The sequence below is a fragment of the Pristiophorus japonicus genome, chromosome 18 (genome assembly GCF_044704955.1).
Source record: "Pristiophorus japonicus isolate sPriJap1 chromosome 18, sPriJap1.hap1, whole genome shotgun sequence".
Classification (NCBI taxonomy): domain Eukaryota; kingdom Metazoa; phylum Chordata; class Chondrichthyes; family Pristiophoridae; genus Pristiophorus; species Pristiophorus japonicus.
Genome location: NC_091994.1, coordinates 55,227,722 through 55,252,348, shown reverse-complemented (window position 1 = coordinate 55,252,348; position 24,627 = coordinate 55,227,722). Strand labels below are relative to the sequence as shown.

Below are 24,627 nucleotides of genomic sequence, written 5' to 3'. Positions count from 1 at the left end.
GTGGTAGAGAATTCCAAAGATTCATAACCCTCTGAGTGAGGAAACTTCTCACCTCAGTCTTAAATGGCCCGATCCCTTATCCTGAGTCTATGACCCCTGGTTCTTGACTCCCCAGCCAGGGGAAACAGCCTCTCAACATCTACCCTGTCAAGCCCTGTAAGAAATTTATACATCTCAATGAGATCACCTCTGATCCTTCTAAACCCCACAGAATATAGACCCTTTCTACTCACTCACTTCTCACAGGACAGCCCTCTCATCCCAGGAATCAATCTAGTGAATCTTTGTTGCACCCCCTCTAAGGCAAGTATATCCTTTCTTAGGTAAGACCACCAAAACTATACACAGTACTCCAAGTGTGGTCTCACATAATTGCAGCAAGACTTCCTTCCTCTTGTAGTCCAACCCCCTTGCAATAAAGACCAACATGTCTTTTGCCTCCCTAATTGCTTGCTGTACCTGCATGTCACAAAGTATAACTGTTAGTTAAACACTGAGTTTATTCAGAATTGAATTGCTAATCAGCTGTGGGTCAGAACTCTGGTTTTATTTTCTGCATCAATGTAATTGGTTAAGATCAATTAAGAGGCTGCAGATATTCTGACTCTGATATTTTCTGTTCCTGGACAATTTGAGTGTGACACACAGGACAGAAGTGTAAAGATTCAATGAAGTGTCTGGATACAGGGAGCAAATTGCAGCCTGTACTCACCATGACAAGCAGGCAGCGCATGATGCCTTCAGTGATGGGCATTCACGCACTAACTTACCCATCTTCCTTCCATTATCTTCACAAGCAGCTCTGTTAAGTTAACTTTAATTCCTACCTTAGCATTATACATAAAACACATAAACAAGGTTCAACTCTTAACTTAAAAACAGCAGATAGTTGCTTAGCAACAGGGAGATTGTATATAGTACAAAATATTATGCCCTCCGTAGGAAACCAAAACATTAGCATTTCTAACTATTGATCTTGTCTGAGACGTAGTCTGCAATTCAAACATAACCATTTAAACACAGCATTCTTCGCGGCACAGTTTTAATCGCATAACTATATACATTTTTAGGTATCGTTATAGTTTCAACAGAGGGTATGGACAGTACTCTCACTGAGACGTGTATTGTTCAGCTGAACAAGTCCTGCAGTGGACTGGGGCAAAAGGTAGCTAACTGTACCACAAGGCAATACTGGACAACAGCAATAACTATTACACACTCCTGTGCGTACCACCCTCGCATTCACCACTCAGCCGGTCTACATTAGAACAAGAGGAAGGACATTGATTAATGTACAAAATGAGAGCCAACAGTTAAGATCAATCAGAAGGGGAAATCAGCCATCTGTCCCAATTGCATAAGCTCAACAGCTGGGTGTGATGCTATAGAACTAGGAGTCACAGTCTCAGGATAAGGGGTCAGCCATTTAAGACTTTTTTTTAAATTAAAGTAAGTCTATTTCAATTCTTATCCTCCTCCTACCAATAAATTGAAAAGGACAATGTACTAAATGTTGAAAGCTATGTAATACAGTCCATTAGAACACAATTTTTTCACTTCTGGGACCTCGACTTAAATTGAGCTTAAAATTAGAGATAAAATTAGAGATGAAAGGAACTGAACAGAATTGAGTTTGGAGCAGAATCAAGTGGGCATGAGTACACCACAGGCAACAGCACACTACCTGGCCCTGAAGGCGGACAATCTCGCACTGTGCCAATGGCTCCTGAGGAAAAAAGGGAAGCATGCTTTACAGAGCGCGCTGCTTGGGTTGGTTGATCAGACAGGGAGTTAGACAACAGTGAGCTTCACCCTCCGTCTCACTCCGTCTGAGAGTGGTTGGAGAAAACGGCAACGTTTGAAAATATTCCATTCCTCGGCCCTGACATTCTTTAACTCAATAGAACAAAATTTACAATCTGAAGAAAAATAGATGAGTAAGGATTCTGCAGAGAGTCTGGGTCAGTCCATAACATTCCAATCCAACCAGAAACGTTGATTATATTCTACCATCTTGCAATGGTTAATATAAAGGGAATGCACAACACTACAGGGAGAATTCTTCAAACAGGCTGAAATATGTGCACATATTTTTTGGAATCGTGTAAAAAAAAATGTAATACTCCAAAGGTTTATCTGGGAACACAGCCATAGCACTGAGAGTTAATGGCTGACATTTAGAAAAACATTTGTGCGAGGGAGTGGTCTGCCTCATGGGGAACGGCAAACTAGCTGATGGGCAGTCACTCAGCAGCACTGATGGTGGCCGTGTAGAAAGTGGTGACCTGGACCACCCTACTCCATCCTCCAGCTCACACAAGCTGCTGATTAAGTCAGAGGCCACGTGGGAGCGATACTCTGAAACTAAATTACAAACCAGTTGATTTATTGGAACATTATTCCTGGCATGCTCAGTGATAACGTGCAGCCGAACTGAGCTGGAAGGATGGATGTAGGGCAAGTTGTTTTCTGCAGAGTGTATGGTAATTCTATACAGCCCAACAGCTGGCTGGAAGAATTCCTTTGCTGCAACACTCTCGAGGGATTCAGACAATAACATAAACCACACAACTGGACCTTGAGTGGCTTACACAGTCATTGGAACCAGACTCATGATGCAATGCTGATAACTCCCAAACAACTTTTTTTTTCCAATCTTATTTTCTCTCTCTTCCCATCTTAAAATCATTTGGCCTGTGTGGCGAGACACAATTCTATGGCCACCCTATAGAACCTCACCAAGGTGGTCACTCTTCATGAATGAACCTGGACAACATGGGTCAATGGGCGACCTGACCAAACTTGGGGGAGGGGTGGTGGGGTTTACACTGAGCCTGCTCCTGTCCTCGCCCAATCTGTGTAGATACACACACTTTCAAGCAGTAGGCCCTGCGGTGATTGGGAGCAGGATGCCTGGCTGACTTTTCCCTATCTTGGCCCAAAGGTATTATAGTCAATCGCATGGCAGTGAATTCCACCCCAGCTGAGATCAGCAAACTCAGCACAGTGGGGACTTGGGTCTGCATGGCTTGGTTTTCCAAACTGGAGTGTGGTGACCAACTGAGCTATCAGGTGCAACACCACCTTTAGACTGATTTCCCAGCTGTGCCATTCAAATTCATATCTTTAGTTAGCAATTTATTTACATTTTTGAGTTTGCTAAGCTGCTCTACATCACATGACAGCAAAAGAAGCCGTTTTTCACATCTAGAGCTTTAGATTAGATTTGTAGCATTAGTTCAATCACAAGGATTTTATAGGAAAAACACCTTTAATAACCCTTTAATAATGTGCAAACTAAAAAAAAAAATAACATGGCAAATCACCAGGAAGAGTGCTGGCAATAAGGAAACCTTTGTACGGAAGAGATGGCAAAATTCAAAAGGGTTACACATTCACATGGAGGCCAAGGGATAATAACAAAGACTTTGATCTTTTCAACACATTCCCAACCATCTATTATTCTGTTTATAAAGATAAAACAAATCATCGATTTTCTGAACCATCACATCTATTGCAGCCACAGTATATCCTTGCAGCAGTTCAGATTGAAACTGATAATTTGGCACACCCTGTGCTGAACTATGGGCGGCTTTGCACCATGGAAGATTGACCGAATCAACCCAAACTGATGCACAATCCTCCTCTCATTTTTTTGACCATTCTATAGCCTCTCTTATTTCTCTTAACCTGCAAATACGCCATTCTCCATGCATCTGTGTTGAAATCAAATTCCATCACACACCAATTCATTCTTTCCCAGGACTTCAACTCAACCCTTTGATACAATTGGGCTAAAGTCTTTAGAAAATGCTTGTGATGCTTCAGAAAATCAATGATGATTTTAATTGTTATAAACAGAATTGGTATCTGGGAACATGTTGAATAGATGCAAGTCCTTGTTACAGTCTCCTGATCCTCAAACATGAGTTACAGCCTTGGATTTGTAATCACATTTAACTTTTGTATAAACCTTTTGAATGTTGTTCGATTTTCCTTCCTACAGTTTGAATACTCAAAGTTATCTACCTGATCACCACTTCCAATGTAATGCACATATTATTCTCTCTCAACCTTGGTGCTAATTAGAGATCTTGCTTCTTATTCTTGTCATCATGTATAAATGTAGAAAAAAATGACACAAAATCCTTACAGCTTGCAGACGATGGAGACTTTGAACCCATCAATACGACTGATTCAAGCACAAGTCCAAAGTGAAAGGACAAGATACTAAACCCACCACACCACCCAAAACGTTAAACCATCGGTAAGAAGAATTTCAGCGATGCGGTATGTGTATCCCTACTGTATGTGTGAGAAGTGACAGCTCAGTATTGTCAGAGAAACACAAGAGTTCAAGAATGTCCAACAGGGCTCCTGGATACTTTGGGCCAATGCTGCCATTTTATTGCACATTCCATATATGGCACACCGCTTAAACACATCATTTGACATAGAAACACAGAAAATAGGTGCAGGAGTAGGCCATTCGGCCCTTCGAGCCTGCACCACCATTCAATAGGATCATGGCTGATCATTCACCTCAGTATCCTTTTCCTGCTCTCTCTCCATACCCCTTGATCCCTTTAGCCCTAAGGGCCATTTCTAACTCCCTCTTGAATATATCCAATGAACTGGCATCAACAACTCTCTGCGGCAGGGAATTCCACAGGTTAACAACTCTGAGTGAAGAAGTTTCCCCTCATCTCAGTCCTAAATGGTTTACCCCTTATCCTAAGATTGTGTCCCCTGGTTCTGGACTTCCCCAACATCGGGAACATTCTTCCCGCATCTAACCTGTCCCGTCCCGTCAGAATCTTATACGTTTCTATGAGATCCCTTCTCATCCTTCGACACTCCAGTGTATAAAGGCCCAGTTGATCCAGTTTCTCCTCATACATCAGTCCAGCCATCCCTGGAATCAGTCTGGTGAACCTTCGCTGCACTCTCTCAATAGCAAGAATGTCCTTCCTCAGATTAGGAGACCAAAACTGAACACAATATTCCAGATGAGGCCTCACCAAGGCCCTGTACAATTGCAGTAAGACCTCCCTGCTCCTATACTCAAATCCCCTAGCTATGAAGGCCATCATGCCATTTGCCTTCTTCACCGCCTGCTGTACCTGCATGTCAACTTTCAATGACTGATGAACCATGACATTTAGGTCTCGTTGCACCTCCCCTTTTCCTAATCCGCCGCCATTCAGATATTATTCTGCCTTCGTGTTATTGCCTCCAAAGTAGATAACCTCACATTTATCCACATTATACTGCATCTGCCATGCATTTGCCCACTCACCTCACCTGTCAAAATCACCCTGCAGCCTCTTAGCATCCTCCTCACAGCTCGCACCATCACCCAGTTTAGTATCATCTGCAAACTTGGAGATATTACATTCAATTCCTTCATCCAAATCATTAATGTATACTGTAAATAGCTGGGGTCCCAGCACTGAGCCCTGCGGCACTCCACTAGTCACTGTCTCCCATTCCGAAAAGGACCCGTTTATCCCGACTCTCTGCTTCCTGTCTGCCAACCAATTTTCTATCCACGCCAGTACATTACCCCCAATACAATGTGCTTTGATTTTGCATACCAATCTCTTATGTGGGACCTTGTCAAAGGCCTTTTGAAAGTCCAAATACACCACATCCACTAGTTCTCCCTTGTCCACACTACTAGTTACATCCTCAAAAAATTCCAGAAGATTTGTCAAGCATGATTTCCCCTTCATAAATCCATGCTGACTTGGACTGATCCTGTCACTGCTTTCCAAATGTGCTGCTATTTCATCCTTAATAATTGATTCCAACATTTTCCCCACTACTGATGTCAGGCTAACCAGTCTATAATTACCCGTTTTCTCTCTCCCTCCTTTTTTAAAAAGTGGCGTTACATTAGCTACCTTCCAGTCCATAGGAACTGATCCTGAATTGATAGACTGTTGGAAAATGATCACCAATGCATCCACTATTTCTAGGGCCACTTCCTTAAGTACTCTAGGAGGCAGACTATCAGGCTCCGGGGATTTATCGGCCTTCAATCCCATCAATTCCCCAACACAATTTCCCACCTAATAAGGATATCCTTCAGTTCCTCCTTCTCTCTAGACCCTCGGTCCCCTAGTACATCCGGAAGGTTATTTGTGTCTTCCTTCGTGAAGACAGAACCAAAGTATTTGTTCAATTGGTCTGCCATTTCTTTGTTCACCATTATAAATTCACCCGAGTCCGACTGCAAGGGACCTACGTTTGTCTTCACTAATCTTTTTCTCTTCACATATCTATAGAAGCTTTTGCAATCAGTTTTTATGTTCCCAGCAAGCTTCCTCTCATACTCTATTTTCCCCCTCCTAATCAAACTCTTTGTCCTCCTCTGCTGAATTTTAAATTTCTCCCAGTCCTCAGGTTTGCTGCTTTTTCTGGCCAATTTATATGCCTCTTCCTTGGATCTAACACTATCCTTAATTTCCCTTGTTAGCCACGGTTGAGCCACCTTCCCTGTTTTATTTTTACTCCAGACAGGGATGTACAATTGTTGAAGTTCATCCATGTGATCTTTAAATGTTTGCCATTGCCTATCCACCGTCAACCCTTTAAGTATCACTCGCCAGTCTATTCTAGCCAATTCATGCCGTCGAAGTTAGCTTTCCTTAAGTTCAGGATCCTAGTTTCTGAATTAATTGTGTCACTCTCCATCTTAATAAAGAATTCTACCATATTATGGTCACTCTTCCCCAAGGGGCCTCGCACAACAAGATTGCTAATTAGTCCCTTCTCATTACACATCACCCAGTCTAGGATGACCAGCTTTCTAATTGGTTCTGCGACATATTGGTCGAGAAAACCATCCCTAATACACTCCAGGAAATTCTCCTCCACCGCATTGCTACCGGTTTGGTTAGCCCAATCTATATGTAAATTAAAGTTGCCCATGATAACTGCTGTACCTTTATTGCACACATCCCTTATTTCTTGTTTGATGCTGTCCCCAACCTCACTACTACAGTTTGGTGGTCTGTACACAACTCCCATCAGCGTTTTCTGCCCTTTGGTATTCCGTAGCTCCACCCATACCGATTCCACATCATGCAAGCCAATGTCCTTCCTTACTAATGCATTAATTTCCTCTTTAACCAGCAACGCCACCCCACCTCCTTTTCCTTTCTGTATATCCTTCCTAAATGTTGAATACCCCTGGATGTTGAGTTCCCAGCCTTGGTCATCCTGGAGCCATGTCTCCGTGATGCCAATTACATCATATCCATTAACTGTTATCTGTGCAGTTAATTCATCCACCTTATTCCGAATACTCCTCGCATTGAGGCACAGAGCCTTCAGGCTTGTCTTTTTAATACACTTTGCCCCTTTAGAATTTTGCTGCAATCTGGCCCTTTTTATTTTTTGCCTTGGGTTTCTCTACCCTCCACTTTTACTATTCTCCTTTCTATCTTTTGCCTCGGTCTCCCTTTTATTTCCCTCTGCCTCCCTGCATAGGTTCCCATCCCCCTGCCATATTAGTTTAACTCCCCCCCCCCCCCCCCAACAGCACTAGCAAACACTCCCCCTAGGACATTGGTTCCGGTCCTGTCCAGGTGCAGACCGTCCGGTTTGTAATGGTCCCACCTACCCCAGAACCGGTTCAAATGTCCCAGGATTTTGAATCCCTCCCTTCTGCACCACTCCTCAAGCCACGCATTCATCTGAGCTATCCTGCGATTCCTACCCTGACTCGCACGTGGCACTGGTAGCAATCCTGAGATTACTACTTTTGAGGTCCTACTTTTTAATTTGGCTTCAAGCTCCCGAAATTCTTCTCGTAGGACCTCATCCCGTTTTTTACCTATATCGTTATTACCTATATGCACCACGACAACTGGCTGTTCACCCTTCCTTTTCAGAATGTTCTGCACCCGCTCTGAGACATCCTTGACCCTTGCACCAGGGAGGTAACATACCATCCTGGAGTCTCGGTTGCGGCCGCAGAAACGCCCAACTATTCCCCTTACAATTGAATCCCCTATCACTATCGCTCTTCCACTCTTTTTCCTGCCCTCCTGTGCAACAGAGCCAGCCACGGTGCCATGAACTTGGCTGCTGCTGTCTTCCCCCCGCAACAGTACCCAAAGCGGTGTATCTGTTTTGCAGGGGGATGACCACAAAGGACCCCTGCACTACTTTCCTTGCACTGCTCTTCCTGTTGGTCACCATTTACTATCTGGCTGTGCACCATTTACCTGTGGTGAGACCAACTCGCTAAACATGCTATTGACAACTGAATTGCGAAGGAATCTCGTATTAAGAGATCTCACCTCACCCACTTCAGTTGTTTACAGTCTCCAGGTCCCGGGTTTGCCCTATTCTTACCGTCTGGTTCTCCTCCTGACACTTCTGCCGGATGTCACCGAGCATGTCCTCAAGCTTAGCCTTCTGCTGGTCCATCTCCTCCAGCCGGTCCTGGGCAGCCTGCTTCTGGGACTCCAGCTCCTGCAGGTTATTGTTTTCTCTGTCCAGGTCATTCTGTAGTTCCTGCCAACAGAGAATCAACCTTTGGTAACACAATCATCTCCGACAACAGAACACTCATCCCCAGGCTGAAACAACGACTGCTTTAATAAAAGAAAAGACTTGCATTTATATAGCGCCTTTCACAACCACCGGACGTCTCAAAGCACTTTACAGCCAATGAAGTACTTTTGGAGTGTAGTCACTGTTGTAATGTGGGAAATGCGGCAGCCAATTTGCGCACAGCAAGCTCCCACAAACAGCAATGTGATAATGACCAGATAATCTGTTTTTTGCTCTGTTGATTGAGGGATAAATATTGGCCAGGACACTGGAGATAACTCCCCTGCTCTTCTTCGAAATAGTAATGCGAATCATACTTTCCTTTAACTCCACAGTATATCCCTGGTATAAATAGAGCATAATTAAATCACATGCCATTAATAATTTAATGGAATATTCCAGAAGAAAGACTCAGTGGTTTTATTCATATTTGATTTAAAATCACAGACCCTGCCCACCATATGCTTCCACAGTGGACATATAATGTCACTTCGACTGTTTATCAATCTGAGTTGCCATCTTCCCCACTTGAGACAGGCCCGAGTGAAGCTGCAATACAGGGCCAAGGTTTCCCAGCCTGTCCGGCATGTCCTCCAGATACGGAAGATGTGGTTGAGATTTATTTCCCTTCTGTCACCACCCACTCAGATATCCCCATGCTGCAACTGCCAATAAAATCAGTCCCCAGGTACGAGCGGAATCGTCTGGGATGACCCATACATTTCAGGCTTTGAGCATACAACCGAATCCAATAGCACATCTGGTGCTTCAACATCCTACACTCAGACCACCCCCTCTGCGCTTTCCGGCTTTCTATTGGTCCACCATCCTAACCAGCAATTTTTTTTTTTTAAATCCCATCTTCAGCTGAACTCTAACTAGAAATCAAGTTTAAAACCAACTGACCAGATAATGTGTTTCTGGTTGTGTTGATACTGGCCAGGCCATCGGGGAAACTCTCTGCTGTTCGTATAATGTCATCAGATCTTTTATGTCCACCTGAAAAGCTCACAAGCCAAGAAGGAAAGAACTGTAGTCTGCGGGAACTGAGCTCGGGGGACGGGGGCTCAGAGGAAAGGGGCCACATTTGGCCCTCATTTTGGACGACCTTAGATGATTAGAGATATCTTTATAATTTATTTGCCTGTAACACGTCACAGGATTTGCAGACAGCTTGACTTGGTCGATAGCAGTCACATCTGTGCCAGAAGGTTGTGAATTCAAGCATCACTGCAACCTTTAGCACCGTAATTTAAGTGAATAATTTAGTACTGAGGGAGAACTGAATTCATAGAAACATAAACATAGAAACATAGAAAATAGGTGCAGGAGTAGGCCATTCGGCCCTTCTAGCCTGCACCGCCATTCAATGAGTTCATGGCTGAACATTCAACTTCAGTACCCCATTCCTGCTTTCTCGCCATACCCCTTGATCCCCCTAGCAGTAAGGACCTCATCTAACTCCTTTTTGAATATATTTAGTGAATTGGCCTCAACAACTTTCTGTGGTAGAGAATTCCACAGGTTCACCACTCTCTGGGTGAAGAAGTTCCTCCGCATCTCGGTCCTAAATGGCTTACCCCTTATCCTTAGACTGTGACCTCTGGTTCTGGACTTCCCCAACATTGGGAACATTCTTCCTGCATCTAACCTGTCTAACCCCGTCAGAATTTTAAATGTTTCTATGAGGTTCCCTCTCATTCTTCTGAACTCCAGTGAATACAAGCCCAGTTGATCCAGTCTTTCTTGATAGGTCAGTCCCGCCATCCCGGCAATTTTGTTGTCATTCAAGTGAGATGTGAAATCACGGCCCCGCCTGCCAATTTAAGCGGATTTAAAATACCTCATGGCACTATTCGAAGAGGAAAGAGCTGCCCCGATGTGTGAGCCAACATTTATACCTCAATCAGCACTATTAAAAACAGACTAATCAGTCCATTTCATGTTTGTGGGACCTTGCTGCATGCAATTTGGCTGCACATTTGTCTATGAAACATCAGCGACTGCACTTCAGAAGTAATCTCTTGAGATATTATATAGAATTTGCAGATCAGAAACAGGCCATTCGGCCCAAGAGGTCTGTGCCAGTGTTTCATCTAACCCCATCCGCATTTCTTTCTCCCTCATGTGTTTATCCAGCTTCCCCTTAAATGCATCTATGCTAGTCGCCTCAAGTGCTCCCTGTGGTAGCGAGCTCCACATTCTCACCACACTCTGGGTAAAGAAGTTTCTCCTGAATTCTCTATTGGATTTATTAATAACTATCTTATATAAATAGTCCCTAGTTTTGGACCCCCCTAAAGTGGGAAACATCTTCGCTACTTCTACCCTATAAAATCCATCATAATCTTAAAGCCCTCACTCAGGTCACCCCTCAACCTTCTCTTTTCTAAAGAGCCCCAGCCTGTTCAATTTTCCGTGATGGGTAAAACCTCTCAGTTCTGGTATCATCCTAGTAAATCTTTTCTCCAGTGCCTCTGTATCCTTTTTATAATATGGAGCCCACAGTTCTCCAAGTGTGGTCTAACCAAGGTTCGATACAAGTTTAACATAACCTCTCTGCTTTCCAATTCTATTCCCCTAGATATTTTTTATGGCTTTATTAATCTGCATTGCTATTTTTAATAATTTGCACATCTGTACTCCCAGATCCCTGTGCTCCTCTACACCACTTAAACTCTTAGTAAGCACAATTCCAGGTGAGGGCCAAAAAAAGGAACAGTGCAGGAGGTACAGCCAATGCTGGAATATTTGGCTCATCTGCTTTACTGTACACACAATGACCATTTTGAAAATAAGGACACCTGCAAATAAAGAGACCTGTTGCAAGTCCCTTAGGTGTCCCTAATTTATAGGTTTCACTGTATATTGAAATTCATTTTCCATTTATATCTGTTCTGTTAGTTTGTTAATGTCTTCTATTTTGTCGCAGTCTTCCTCAGTATTAACTATACCACCCAATCTGGTGTCAGATGCAAATTGTGATATTGTACTTCCGATTTCCGAGTCCACATAGTTTATGTAAATAATGATCCCAGCACTGATCCTTAGTCATGAGTCATAAGTCATGTGATATGAAGAGCTTGAGGATGTGAGTAGTACATTGTTTCTTTCTAGACAGAATTCAAACCTCCAATTTGTGAAGATTTGGGTTTGTGAACTGAAGTCCTCATCTCTGTGGATTTTGGAGCAAAATCTCCAAGAGTTTGTTTTAAATTTCTGCAGATTTCTAATGGCCTTGATTATGTCCCTTAACACATTATCATCAATAGCACAATTTCCTTTCATTTGCATAGAGCCCTCTTCGAACAGTATGTTCAGCCCCCGGTTATCAGCATATTGAGACGGTACTTACTAAAGCTCACAGCATTGTCGATGATGCCTATATAACTCAAAACACTCAATCATCAAGGTACCACACTGGTTGACAGACCAACCAGTTACTGGACGCTGATTGATCAAGCGGAAAAACCTGGGTGAAAGTGAAGTGCCAAACGGCATAGAGCAGGATTAAAGAGCTTGCATTTGTATGGCACTCTTCAATCCTCAGCATTGTCTGAAGTGCTTCACAGCTAATGGGTTAATTTGGAAGTGTAGGCACTATTGGTATGTAGGCAAATGCAGCTGCCAATTTGCATCCAGCAAAGTCCCACAAACAGCAAGTTAGATAAATGACCAGTTATTGTGTTATTTCTTGGTGGTGCTGATTGAAGGATAAATATTGGCCAAAACACTGGGAGAACACCCCTGCTGTTTTTCTATCTTGGGATCTTTTACATCCATCTGAACAGAGAGACAGTGTCTTGGTTTAACATCTCTACTCGGAACTCCTTCACAGCAAACGAGCCAAAGGTGGGCAGAGGAAACGTTATAAGGACACCCTCAAAGCCTCCCTGATAAAGTGCAACATCCCCACTGATACCTGGGAGTCCCTGGCCAAAGACCGCCGTAAGTGGAGGAAGTGCATCGGGAGGGCACTGGGCACCTCGAGTCTCATCGCCGAGAGCAAGCAGAAACCACGCGCAGGCAGCGGAAAGAGTGTGCGGCAAATATGTCCCACCCTCCCCTTCCCTCAACGACTATCTGTCCCACCTGTGACAGGGACTGTGGTTCTCGTATTGGACTCATTTTTAGAGTGGAAGCAAGTCTTCCTTGATTCCAAGGGACTGCCTATGATGATGATTATCTTATCTGAAAGACAGTACCTCTGACAACACAGCACTCCACCTGGTGCTGCACTGAAGTGTCGGTCGAGATAATGTGCTCAAATGCTGCAAGTGGAGCTTGAACCCATGACTTTCTGACACAGAGACAAGTGTACCACCAGTGAGGCAAGCTGACATGAGATTAAAAAGAGCAATATAAACCAAGAAGTAATGATTATTAATAGTGAAAGGAAAAAAAACTTTGAGGGAGATAATGAGTTCTGCTGTTGTGAGGTCCTAGGAAAGAATGAATTATGAGTAGAAAACTGCATTGAATACTGATTTCAAGAGTTGGGGGAGGGAAAGATAGAACAGTCCATCTACAGTTCATGACGAACAAGAGGGGAAAGTTCAGAGCAGCATAGAGAGAGTGAAATAAAAGGCTGCGACAGAGAAAGTGAGACGGGGATCACCCAGACAGGTGTATTTGTACCCAGCACAAGAATCTCCTCAGATATGGGTGCAGTATTCAAGTCGTGGATGGACTTCAGCTTTAAGGAAAATAAACGATCAAAACAAATCCTGTGCACTTAGACTAGCCACTAGTACGTCTTACTGTCGGTTAACTTGTTAATTATTATTCCTACCCCTTGGGTTTCTCCATGCCTCGTATTGCCCAGGGAAGGGGGAAATTTGTCAACCAATGGGGCCTCTCTCAATCTCACTTAGTGGCCCACAGCTAATAGCTGGGCACGCCAGAGATCATGCTTGGCCACTGAGCAACAGGTGCCCTTGAGGACTTGGCTGGGATAGAGAGGTCATTGCGCAGGGTACTCTAGGCTTGAAACAATGCCCTACTAGTCCATGATCACAACATGGACACTAACATACTGAAGGTATTAAGATTCGTATAGGCAACACACGTACCTGTACCTCATTAGTTTTCTGCCTGATGGCCTCCTCCTTCTCTCGAATGTCCTGTTCGAGCACATACTTTTCCCTGTAACAAACATACCATCAGCATTCTATGTATCCATAAACACATTTTTAAAACTAACAGCTGTTTAGAATGAATACACAGTAGACCAACTCAGGTTAATTGATAGTAAAGGAAGATTCAATAACTCACAAATAATACATTCTAACAGTTCAAGTTGTGAAACAGAATTCAATAAATTTAGTCATTTCTGAACTGGCACCAGAAAATAACAGTGAAAGCACTGTTGTAAAAACCCAACTGCTTCAGAAAATCACAGTACAAGGCAGAGTTAATGCGGTTTTATGAAAGGGAAATCATGTTTGACAAAACTATTCAAGATTTTTGAGGGTGTAACTAGCAGGATAGATAAGGGGAACCAGTGGATGTGGTGTATTTGGGTTTTCAGAAGGCATTTGATAAGGTGCCACACAAGAGGTTGTTACACAAGATTAGGGCTCATAGATTGAGGATTGGTTAATGGACAGAGAACAGAGAGTAGGAATAAACGGGTCATTTTTGGGTCGGCAGGCTGGTGCCGCAAGTCAGTGCTGGAGCCTCAGCTATTTACAATCTATATCAATGACTTAGATGAGGGGACCGATTGTAATGTATCCATTTTGCTGACAATACAAAGCTCGGTGAGAAAGTAAGCTGCGTGGAGAAAGAAGTGTCTGCAAAGGGATATTGACCAGTTAAGTGATTGGGCAAGAACTTGGCAGATGGAATATAATGTGAGGAGGTGTGAAATGATCCACTTTGGTAGGAAGAATGGAAAAGCAGAATTTTTATTAAATTTGAGAGACTAGTAAATATTGACACACAGAGGGAGTTGGGTATCCTTGTACACAAGTCACAGAAAGTTAACATGCAGGTAGAGCAAGCAATTAGGAAGACAAATTGTATGCTGGCCTTTATTGCAAGGGGGTTGGAGTACAAGAGTAAGGAAGTATAGGGCTTTGGTGTGACTGCACCTGGAGTACTGTGTACAGTGTTGCACTCCTTATCTAAGGAAAGATATGCTTGTCTTAGAATCGATGCAACGAAGGTTCACTGGATTGATTCTTGGGATGAGAGGGCTGCCCCAAGAGGAGAGATTGAGCAAAATGGGCCGATACTTTTGGAAGTTTAGATGAGAGGTGATCTCACTGAAGCTTATAAAATTCTTACAGGGCTTTTGACCAGGTAGATGCTGAGAATGTTTCCCCTGGTTAGAGTCTAGGACTAGAGGTAATCTCAAGAACAGGGGTCAGTGTTTGCATTTTTGTCTATCACAACTGGTTAACATTTAGCAAGAATTTATTGTGGTTCTGGCTATAATTGTTTTTTTAATTTTGATTACATTTTTTGCAGAATTGACTTTTTAATGAGACCTGCCTGAGATGAGGAGAAATTCTTTCACTCAGAATTCTCTACCCCAGAGAGGTGCAGATGCTCAGTCGATGAGTATATTCAAGACTGAGATCGCTAGATTTTTGGGCATTAAGGGAATCAAGGGATGTGGGGATCGGGCGGGAAAGTGGAGTTAATGTAGAAGTTCAGCCATCATCTTATTGAATGGCGGAGCAGGCTCGAGGGGCCGTATGGCCATTTGTTTCTTATGTAATGTGCTTCAAGGAAAGGAACATGCCATCCCTATCTGATCTGGCCGACCCATAACTCCAGTTCCTCACTATGTCATTAATGCCTAGGAATGGACAATAAAAACGGCCTACAAAAGCAAAATACTGCGGATGCTGGAATCTGAAATAAAAACAGAAAATGCTGGAAATACTCAGCGGGTCAGGCAGCATCTGTGGAGAGAGAAACAAGAGCACCTTCCATAACTTTCATATTAGAGCTTCCGATATGTCTTTCTTTTTCCTCCGCCATTTCCGCCACCTCCAGAGTGATCCCACCACCAATCACACCTTTCCCCTCCCCTCCCCTCTCAGCGTTCCGAAGGGACCGCTCCCTCCTCGACACCCTGGTCCATTCCGCAGTTACCCCTAGCACCCCCTCCCTTTCCCACGGCACCTTCCTGTGCAAGTGTAGGAGATGCAACACCTGCCCTTTTACCTCCTCCCTTCCCACTATCCAGGGCCCAGAACACTCCTTCCAGGTGAGGAGGTGATTTACTTGTACTTCTTTCAATTCCGCATACTATAGTCGCTGCTCACGATGTGGTCTCCTCTACATTGGGGAGACCGAGCGCAGATTGGGTGACCGCTTTGCGGAACACCTCCATTCAGTCCGTAAGTCCTGAGCTTCCGGTCGCCTGTCACTTTAATTCTCCGCTCCACTCCCACTCTGACCTCTCCGTCCTCGGCCTCTTACACTGTTCCAATGAAGCTCAACATAAGCTCGAGGAACGGCACCTCATCTTTCATTTAGGCACTTTACAGCCTTCGGGACTCAACATCGAGGTCAACAATTTCAGACCATAACCTCTGTCCCCTTTTTTTTCTCTTTTCCTGATACTGATTCTGCCACCTCCATTTACACCCTAACTAGACTCATCTTTTGTTTCTTAACTTGTCCCATTGCCATCTCCTTTAGCCTCACAGCATCATCCTTTTTGTCATTTAATCTCTCCTGCCTTCCATCCTATCACAGACCTTCCCTTTTGTTCTTTCTTTCTCTCCCGCAATCCCCACCCCCCCACCTCAACCTACCCCTGCACTTGTTTAAAAACATGTTACATCTCTTAATTTTTCCAGTTCTGACAAAGGGTCATCAACCTGAAATGTTAACTCTGTTTCTCTCTCCACTTTCCCGCCTGATTCCCCATATCCCTCTCTGACCTGAACATTTCCAGCATTTTCTGTTGTTTTATATAATAAAAATGGCCGTGTCAGTGTCGCCCATATCCCAAAATTAAATCATTTTTTTTAAATCTATAGTCACTGGTTATTATACCCATCGGCAGCATTGCGCAATAAACAGTGGCAACATCGTCCCAAAAAACTCATCCCAGTAGATGGCACACAGTGCAACACAAATAATCGAAAATGAATGACACCGCCAATCAAAATTCAAACTCCGGTAAAAGTCATCCACTGTAAAGCATTATGCTGCCATCAACATGGCCTCCATACAGAGCTGCTGAAACTTTACATCTGCAACTGGTGAAACCACCGTTCAATATCCATGCCATGGCCAGAAGGATGGTAGCAACGGGCATACATGGTGAACTGTGCTGCTCTGGGGTCAAGTTGGCTACAAGATGACATGCCTGCCAATGGGAGATTGGAACAATCAATCCACTGTGGTATGCTCAGCAATCTGATAAGAAAGGTCCTTGGTACTATTGACAAACTAATTTAACCCATTGATGGGATCCGGAGGGATAGACCTGTCACTGGGGGCTAAGATTCTTCCAGTCAGCTGCAGATAACTCTGCCAGCCAATGCCCTAATGGAGAGAGTGATCCCAGATGAACAAGCAGAAAGAAGTTTACAGGTGCAATGTGCTGGGGAACTGGAGTTTTAGCCGGTTAAACTCCTGCAGCACCCCTATGTAGATTAGGGGTACCTTAAGTCTTTGGACCTAGGTAAGTGGGATGTGTTGCCAGGCAAATGTGAACTCTAGTCATATGGATTTCTCATTAGTTTAGTTTGAGGTCTCATAAACACAAGTTTCCAAACATGTCAGATGCCGAACTGATTAAAAAATACACCACCACGTAAGACCTGCGGGCTTAACACATCCTTCTTCCCTTCCGAAGAACTGATTTCCAGATAGCAGGTGACAGTGTATAGCAAACGACAACTTCTAACCCAATCCAAAAATTCCTGAGGAAAGCAATTTAAACCGTGGAAAACTTTCTCTAAATATCTCTCTAAACTTTCGCAGGTCCACGAATAAACTTGGGCCCTTACTGGTGAGTGTGCCTAAGTGCAACACTGAGCGCTGCATTCACCCAGTGACCAGGGGAGCTACACGTTTGACATTTATCGGCACTTGTATCATTGCGCTCCAGAATACGAACTATCGGGTAGGTTCACATTTGCATTTCAAAACAGAGTCCAACAAAAAACATGTTTGTTTCCAAAGTGCAACAAGGCAACTGACTATGGGTCATGTGGCTCTCACCACACTGGAGCACAAGAGCAGCTCAGTTAGTTGTGGTTGCCGTGGTTCTTGAGCTCACAGAACTAATTTACAAGCAGCTCTGCACGAGCCATATATAACTACCAATCACCAGGATCCTGTCACCGTTTTAGGTTTGTTTTTACATTTAAAACGGTTCTCGACCAAACTGAATGGCCTGCTGGCTGCGGTCCCACCGGTCAGGGTCAGGTGGGATTTTGGGAGTTTACCTGGGGTAAAGTACGTGCAAGTGAAGGACTCGAGCTGGCTATCTCAGTCACTACGGGGGGGGGGGGGGGGGGGCGGTGGCCATGACTGTCAGCGTCCCTCCAGTGATTTGCAGGTCGCCTGGTGCTGCGGAAGGGAAAGAGCTTGCACTGGAACTCAGTGACATGACTGTTCCCACGAACTCAACATCATGTCAGCACTGGGCACTTCCAGCAGTTTCATTCCTGGCAGCAAGATGCTGCTGCCCCGTGCTGTAGCACAACCCTACAAACATGGGAAATCACGCGAGGCACTTGCCTGTCACAGCACTTGGTGCCTGAGCGTATATGGAGCTATGAAAATGTCGTTCCCACTCTCAGCTCCCATTCAATATACCCATCTCAGCTCCTGTAAGTAACTGCTGCTACCTAACTCGTGCTTAATGAAACCTTTCACCCTGGCTGGTGCAATATTAGCCACTGACCAGAGTCGGCTCTGTGACATCATTGAGTATTCCCCCTCAAATATGTGGAACTGCTTAATAACCCCAACATATGTATCTGCAATTTAATGCAACATGTATTCCAGATTGTACCAGGACGAGAAAGTAACTTCTGTAGCACACAGTAATTCTTTTTAATACAGGGGCACTGCTGCCCCGATTGTTGCTGGTAACAACGTTACACCTTTCACACACATTGGGCCCAACATTGTCCAACCCCTTTTTTTTTTAGCGTACTGACCTGAGGCGCGCCGACTTTGCGCGCTGGAAAGGGCGGCAGAAAAAAGGGGCCCCATCCTGGCTGCACTTCGGAGTCCCCGGAATCGCGGCGTGGCGTGGAGACTGAAGGGGGGAGCGGAGCAACAGGCCAGCACAGAAAGCACTGCCGGCACCTGCGCACATGCTCAGTGAGAGCTACGCGCATGCTCCTGCCCTCCCAGCGCGTCCTGTGGGCTGTGAGCAGGACTCTATGCTCTCAGCCCCTATCCCAGGCCGAAGGGACGCCCGAACTCGCCACACCCTATCCCCGGCCGAGTGAACTCCCGCACCAGCCAGCTGGCCCGCCGAGTTCCCGGGCAGGTAGGACTTCGCTTTTATTTTTTATTTAATGGCTGCGCTTGAGACTTTTGATTGGGGGGGGGGGGGGGGGGGCAAGAAAGAATGTCTCTCTGGCTCCCTCCATCCCCTCCCCCCCATGACATCGCAGCCAGCAGCTCGCATTTCTCCGATAGGATTTACTTCATTTTTATTTTAATTGTTTGAGCTTTTCCTTGCAATGTTTGGTGCTTGGTTGTTGAGGCCCTCTCCAGTTCCCTTCCCTCCCCTATCCCTGTCCTAATGTCTGCCGAACGTGCTTTTTCTTCACTGCCCGCAAGGTTTTTCAGAGCTGGCCACATACTCTGACCTAAGTGAATATGGAGTAAGTTTTTGCCGGCCAAAGTGACATAAAATGGCCAAAACTGGAAAGTGTCTGGAAACGTCCCCTTTTGACAAAAAAACTGACCTAAAAAAAAAAATCGTACCTAACTGACTTACTCTGGAGCAAATTTTGGGGGTGGGGGGAAATGGCATTTTTTAAAACTTATGCTAGAAAAAACAACTTACTCCAAAAAAATTGATGCAAGTCATGGCCAGGATTGGGCCCAATGAATGACCACTTGGGTAATATGTCAGGGGCTAACAACATCTGTGAAACTGCAAAACAAGTACCTTCAGCAAATGAAGAGGAGAGCATTGGAGAAGATACTGGTCTTGCCTTCATTCCGGCACAGGACATCTAACATGGAGGCAGATGTCATACAAGTCAAGGTTACTGTGCGGTAATTATCAAAATATACAGCACGGAAGGAGGCCATTTCGACCCATCATGTCTGCGCCGGTTGAAAAAGAGCTATCCAGCCTAATCCCACTTTCCAGCTCTAGGTCCGTAGCCCTGTAGGTTACGGCACTTCAAGTGCATATCCAAGTACTTTTTAAATGTGGTAAGAGTTTATGCCTCTACCACCCTTTTAGGCAGTGAGTTCCAGACCCTCACCACTCTCTGGGTGAAGACATTTCACCTTAAATCCCCTCTAAACCTTCTACCAATTATTTTAAATCTACGCCCCCTGGTTATTGACCCCTTTGCTAAGGAAAATAGGTCGTTCCTATCCACTCTATCTAGGCCTCTCAATTTTATACACCTCAATAAGGTCTCCCCTCAGCCTATGTTCCAAAGCAAACAACCCCAGCCTATCCAATCTTTCCTCATCGCTAAAATTCTCCAAGCAACATCCTCGTAAATCTCCTCTGCAATCACATATTTCCTGTAATGTGGTGACCAGAACTGTATGCAGTACTCTAGCTGTGGCCTAACTAGTATTTTATACAGTTCAAGCATAAGCTCCCTGCTCTTGTATTCTATGCCTCGGCTAATAAAGGCAAGTATCCCTTATGCCTTCTTAACCACTTTGTCTATCTGTCCTGCTACCTTCGGGGATCTGTGGACATGCATTCCAAGGTCCCTCTGTTCCTCTAACACCTCTCAGTATCCTACTATTTATTGTATATACCCTTGCCTTGTTAGCCCTCCTCAAATGCATTACCTCACACTTCTCCGGATTGAATTCCATTTGCTGTTTTTCTGCCCACCTGACCAGTCCAAGCACAAGGTTTTAGAATAGCACTTCCCAGGAGCTGTAACAGTACTTGGGCCATCTGATTGTCACAGTCTCTAAAAGCTGCAAACACACCACCTTCTGATCAGTGTAAGTACCAGTGATCCCATCTCCTGATTGTAACCACAATGAGCCATGGCTTCTAAATGTGAACAGCTCTCTGCACCAACAAACAATATTCGATAGAAAAACCCGAAAACAAAATCTCCTCTAAACTGCGTCTCCTCCACCAGACCATAATATTTTCCTATACAGTTCAAGAATTATATGCAAACCAAACAGAGGGTTTACTTTATGTACACAAAATTGCACGCACTAGGCTCTTGATGGTGACCGTGGAGGATTATTGGTTGTGTTTAGTGTTCACCTTCTGGTTTTTGAGTTTATTTTATTGTATAACTTGCCATAGAGGGAGTGCAACGAAGATTCACCAAACTGATTCCTGGGATGGGGGGATTGTCTTACGAGGAGAGATTGAGTAGACTAGGCCTATATTCTCGAGAGTTTGGAAGAATGAGAGATAATTTCATTGAAACATACTAAATTCTTACAGGGTTTGACAGCGTAGATGCTGGGAGGATGTTTCCTCTGGCTGAGGAGTTTAGAATAATGAGGAGAAACTTCTTCACACAGAGGGTGGTGAATCTCTGGAATTTGAGGGCTGTGGAGGCTCAGTCTTTGAGTATATTCAAGTCAGAGATTGATAGATTTTTGGATATTAAGGAAATCAAGGGTTATGGGGATAGTACAGTTGAGGTCGAAGATCAGCCATGATCTCACTGAATGGCGGAGCAGGCTCGAGGGGCCAAATGGCCTGCCCCTAATTCTTATGACAGTTAAACTTTTCAGCCACACTGTTCCCACTTGGACCAATCTCAGCACTGCAAGAAAAATGGCAGAGTGTTCAAAAGTGACACTCAAAAAGCAACTCTCATAATTTTTTTCTTAGGCTTGCAATATTGGTTGCTTCTGCAGATAGCTGTTTAAACTCAGATCTCACATCGCATGCAGAGAGAGAAACCTGGCGAGAAGTGGGGGGAAACCTGGAGTGATGAGGAGAAAGACCTGGAGAGGAGCGACATCTCCCGAATATCTACCTAATCAAGCATCCTAGGCCAGTCACACACCCACGGTTCCAGCAGATCTGAATTCATTTTCTCCAAACAACCCATCTGTATTCATCTCATCAACCCCGATCACATTCCTCTCCAAACAACTAGCTTTTTTTAAAAATAAAGTGAAATTATACATTTTAACATAATTCAGTGGTTTACAAACTTGTCTATGCAGTGGATCCCTCAGAAATACCGACATGGTCCTGGGAGCCCCCTGCAACAAGATACTCCAGTATCACTGCAGACATTACGCAGCAAGACAAATGTACGAGTGAATCGAATCCAAGAGGCACAGGTCTGATGCCTTCACAGAATCCTACAGTCCAAAGACTTTAGTTTGAAAAGAGACATGTATTTACAATATTGTTCCCGTTTTGCCTTTCATTCAACTGATCCCACCTAATGTTAGCAAACTAATGCTTCTCTTTGTTTTTATAACTATGTGGGCACCAATTTTCTTAAGTTTATCAAAGACACGTCCTCCACAGGGAAATCCTAGCGCCAAATCAAATCTGGCCCAGCCTTACCTGCTATTACTGGGAAACCAGTCACGCCACCTACCATTTCTAGGAGGGAAACCTCCTCAGGTAAAACAGAATCGGAAACAACTTTTATTTATATAGCGCCTTTAACATAGTAAAACGTCCCAAGGTGCTTCACTCTAGTGTTACAGACAAACAGATAAATTTGACAACAAGCCACAGAAGAAATTAGACAGAGGATCAAAAGCTTGTTTAAAGAGGTAGGTTTTAAAGAGCGTCTTAAAGGAGGAAAGAGAGGTAGAGAGGAGGAGAGGTTTAGGGAAGGAGTTCCAGAGCTTAGGGCTCAGGCAGCTGAAGGCACAGCCACCGATGGTTGAGCAGTTACAATGAGGGATGTTCAAGAGGCCAGAATTTGAGGAGCGCAGACATCTTGTGGGATTGTGAGGCTGAAAAAGATTAGAGATAGGGAGGGGCAAGGTTATGGAGTGATTTGTAAACAAGGATGAGAATGTTGAAATCGAGGCGTTGTTTAACTGTGAGCCAATGTAGGTCAGAAAGCACAGGGGTGATGGGTGATCGTGGCTTGATGCGAGTTAGGACACGGGCTGCTGAGTTTTGGATGACTTCAAGCTTACTTAGTGTAGAATGTGGAAGGCCGGCCAGGAGTGAGTTGGAGTAGACAAGTCTAGATGTAAACCAACTCTGACCTGCCGTCATTGCCATTTAAAAAACGCTCACCTTTGCAGTTCGGTGATTTCATTGCTAATTGTGTCCAGCTCTTTGATACCAGTGAAATCTCCGGAGCCAACCGAACTTGTGCTATCCTATTGGAAAAACAAAGATAGAAAAGTCTATTGTAAAGGAAGTTAACAAGAGACGTAGTAGAAATATAACAAAAACAGAATAGGTTAAAAATATAGTAAGTTCATCAGTAGCTGAACAATTATTTTGAGCAGATCGTGGACCAGTGAAGCTCGAGACAGTGACCATGGGCCTGCCCAGTGTGACGTCTTGCAATACCAGCTTTGTGCCACTGGAGACTCCCAGTGAGTTACTTCAACTCAAGGGCTCCCTCTGATGGCAAAAAGCAAAGACCACAGCTTCACACTTAAAACACATCTTCAATTATGTTGCTGCTCTGAGACCTTATCTTGTTAAATTCTCAACTTGTGAACTTAAAATAAAAAACTGTATTCAACACTACTAATTTCATAAATGCAGCACCAACAATACTTTAATTACAGGTTAAGCTGAAAATGCTGGAAATAAAATTCTCCTTTCTCAGGATCTGGGCGATACTGGCAAGACTGCATTTATTGCCCATCCTTAGTTGCTCTGGGCAACGTGAAGCGCTGCAGTCCTTGTGGTGATGGTGCTCCCACAATGGTGTTAGGTAGGGACCCAGTGACGAAGGAGGAATGGTTATACATTTCCATGTCAGGATGGTGTGTGACTTGGAGGTGATGGGTGTTCCCACGACTTTGCTGCCCTTGAGCCTCTCAGCGAGAGAGGTCACGGGAGGTGGGGGGTGTTGCGGAGTGCATCCTGCCGATTGCACACACTGCGGCCACAGTGCACCGGTGATGGAGGGGGTGGATATTGAGTCCGGTCTATGGTGCACCAATCAAGTGAACTCTTATGTCCTGGACGGGTCGAGTTTCTTGAGTAATGTTGCAGCTACACCATCCAGGCAAGTGCCGAATATGCCATCACACTCCCAGCTGGAGTCTTGTAGTTGGTGAGGAGGCTGCGAGGGAATGAGAAGGTGAACCACTCTTCGCAGAGTACCCATGCTCTGCTCTCGCATCCAATGTGTTGGTCCTGTTCAGCTCCTGGTCAATGGTGACCCCCCACAATGTTGGGAGAAGGTGGGAGATTCAGGGATGATGTGTCATTGAGGAGGAGTTGGGGAGTGACAGGAAGCATGGGGGGGGGGGTGGGGTGGGGGGGTAACAAGAGATTGTGAAACAGAAATGTGGCAGAGGTTGGCACGAGTGAGAGTATTGCCCACATCCAAGTACAGAATGGATCAGCAGTTGAAAGGAAAATAAAGTGAATTATCATGGGATCATCTCCCACTACAGACAGTGTTTCCTTCGAGGAGAAAACGAGTGCCAATGTGACTCAATAGATAAAATGCACTGCCCAATGGGAAAGCACTCAAAGGTTGCAGCTTCAATCCTGGTCTGTGCCATGCAGCTCTGGCTTGGAGTAGGCGTGCTGTTTGTCTAAGCACTCCTGGCCAGCAAGAAATTATCGATAAGGGAATAAAGGATTATTGGGAGTGGGCAAGGAAGTGGAGCTGAGTTCATGATTGGATCAGCCATGATTGTATTAAATGGTGGAGCAGGCTCGAGGGGCCATATGGCGTACTCCTGCTCCTATTTCTTATATTTATGTTCTTA

General features: G+C 44.5%; 1 protein-coding gene across 1 annotated transcript in view; it reads right to left on the bottom strand.

Moving 5' to 3' along the window:
* eps15l1a (epidermal growth factor receptor pathway substrate 15-like 1a) overlaps positions 1-24,627 on the bottom strand; it is a 395,109-nt gene that overhangs the window by 207,760 nt on the left and 162,722 nt on the right. Inside the window, exons 11-13 of the mRNA XM_070860699.1 lie at positions 22,961-23,046; positions 13,641-13,713; positions 8,368-8,529 (exon numbers count right to left, since the gene is read on the bottom strand). Of these exons, the coding sequence (XP_070716800.1) occupies positions 8,368-8,529; positions 13,641-13,713; positions 22,961-23,046 (321 nt within the window). The remainder of the gene's footprint in view (positions 1-8,367; positions 8,530-13,640; positions 13,714-22,960; positions 23,047-24,627) is intronic.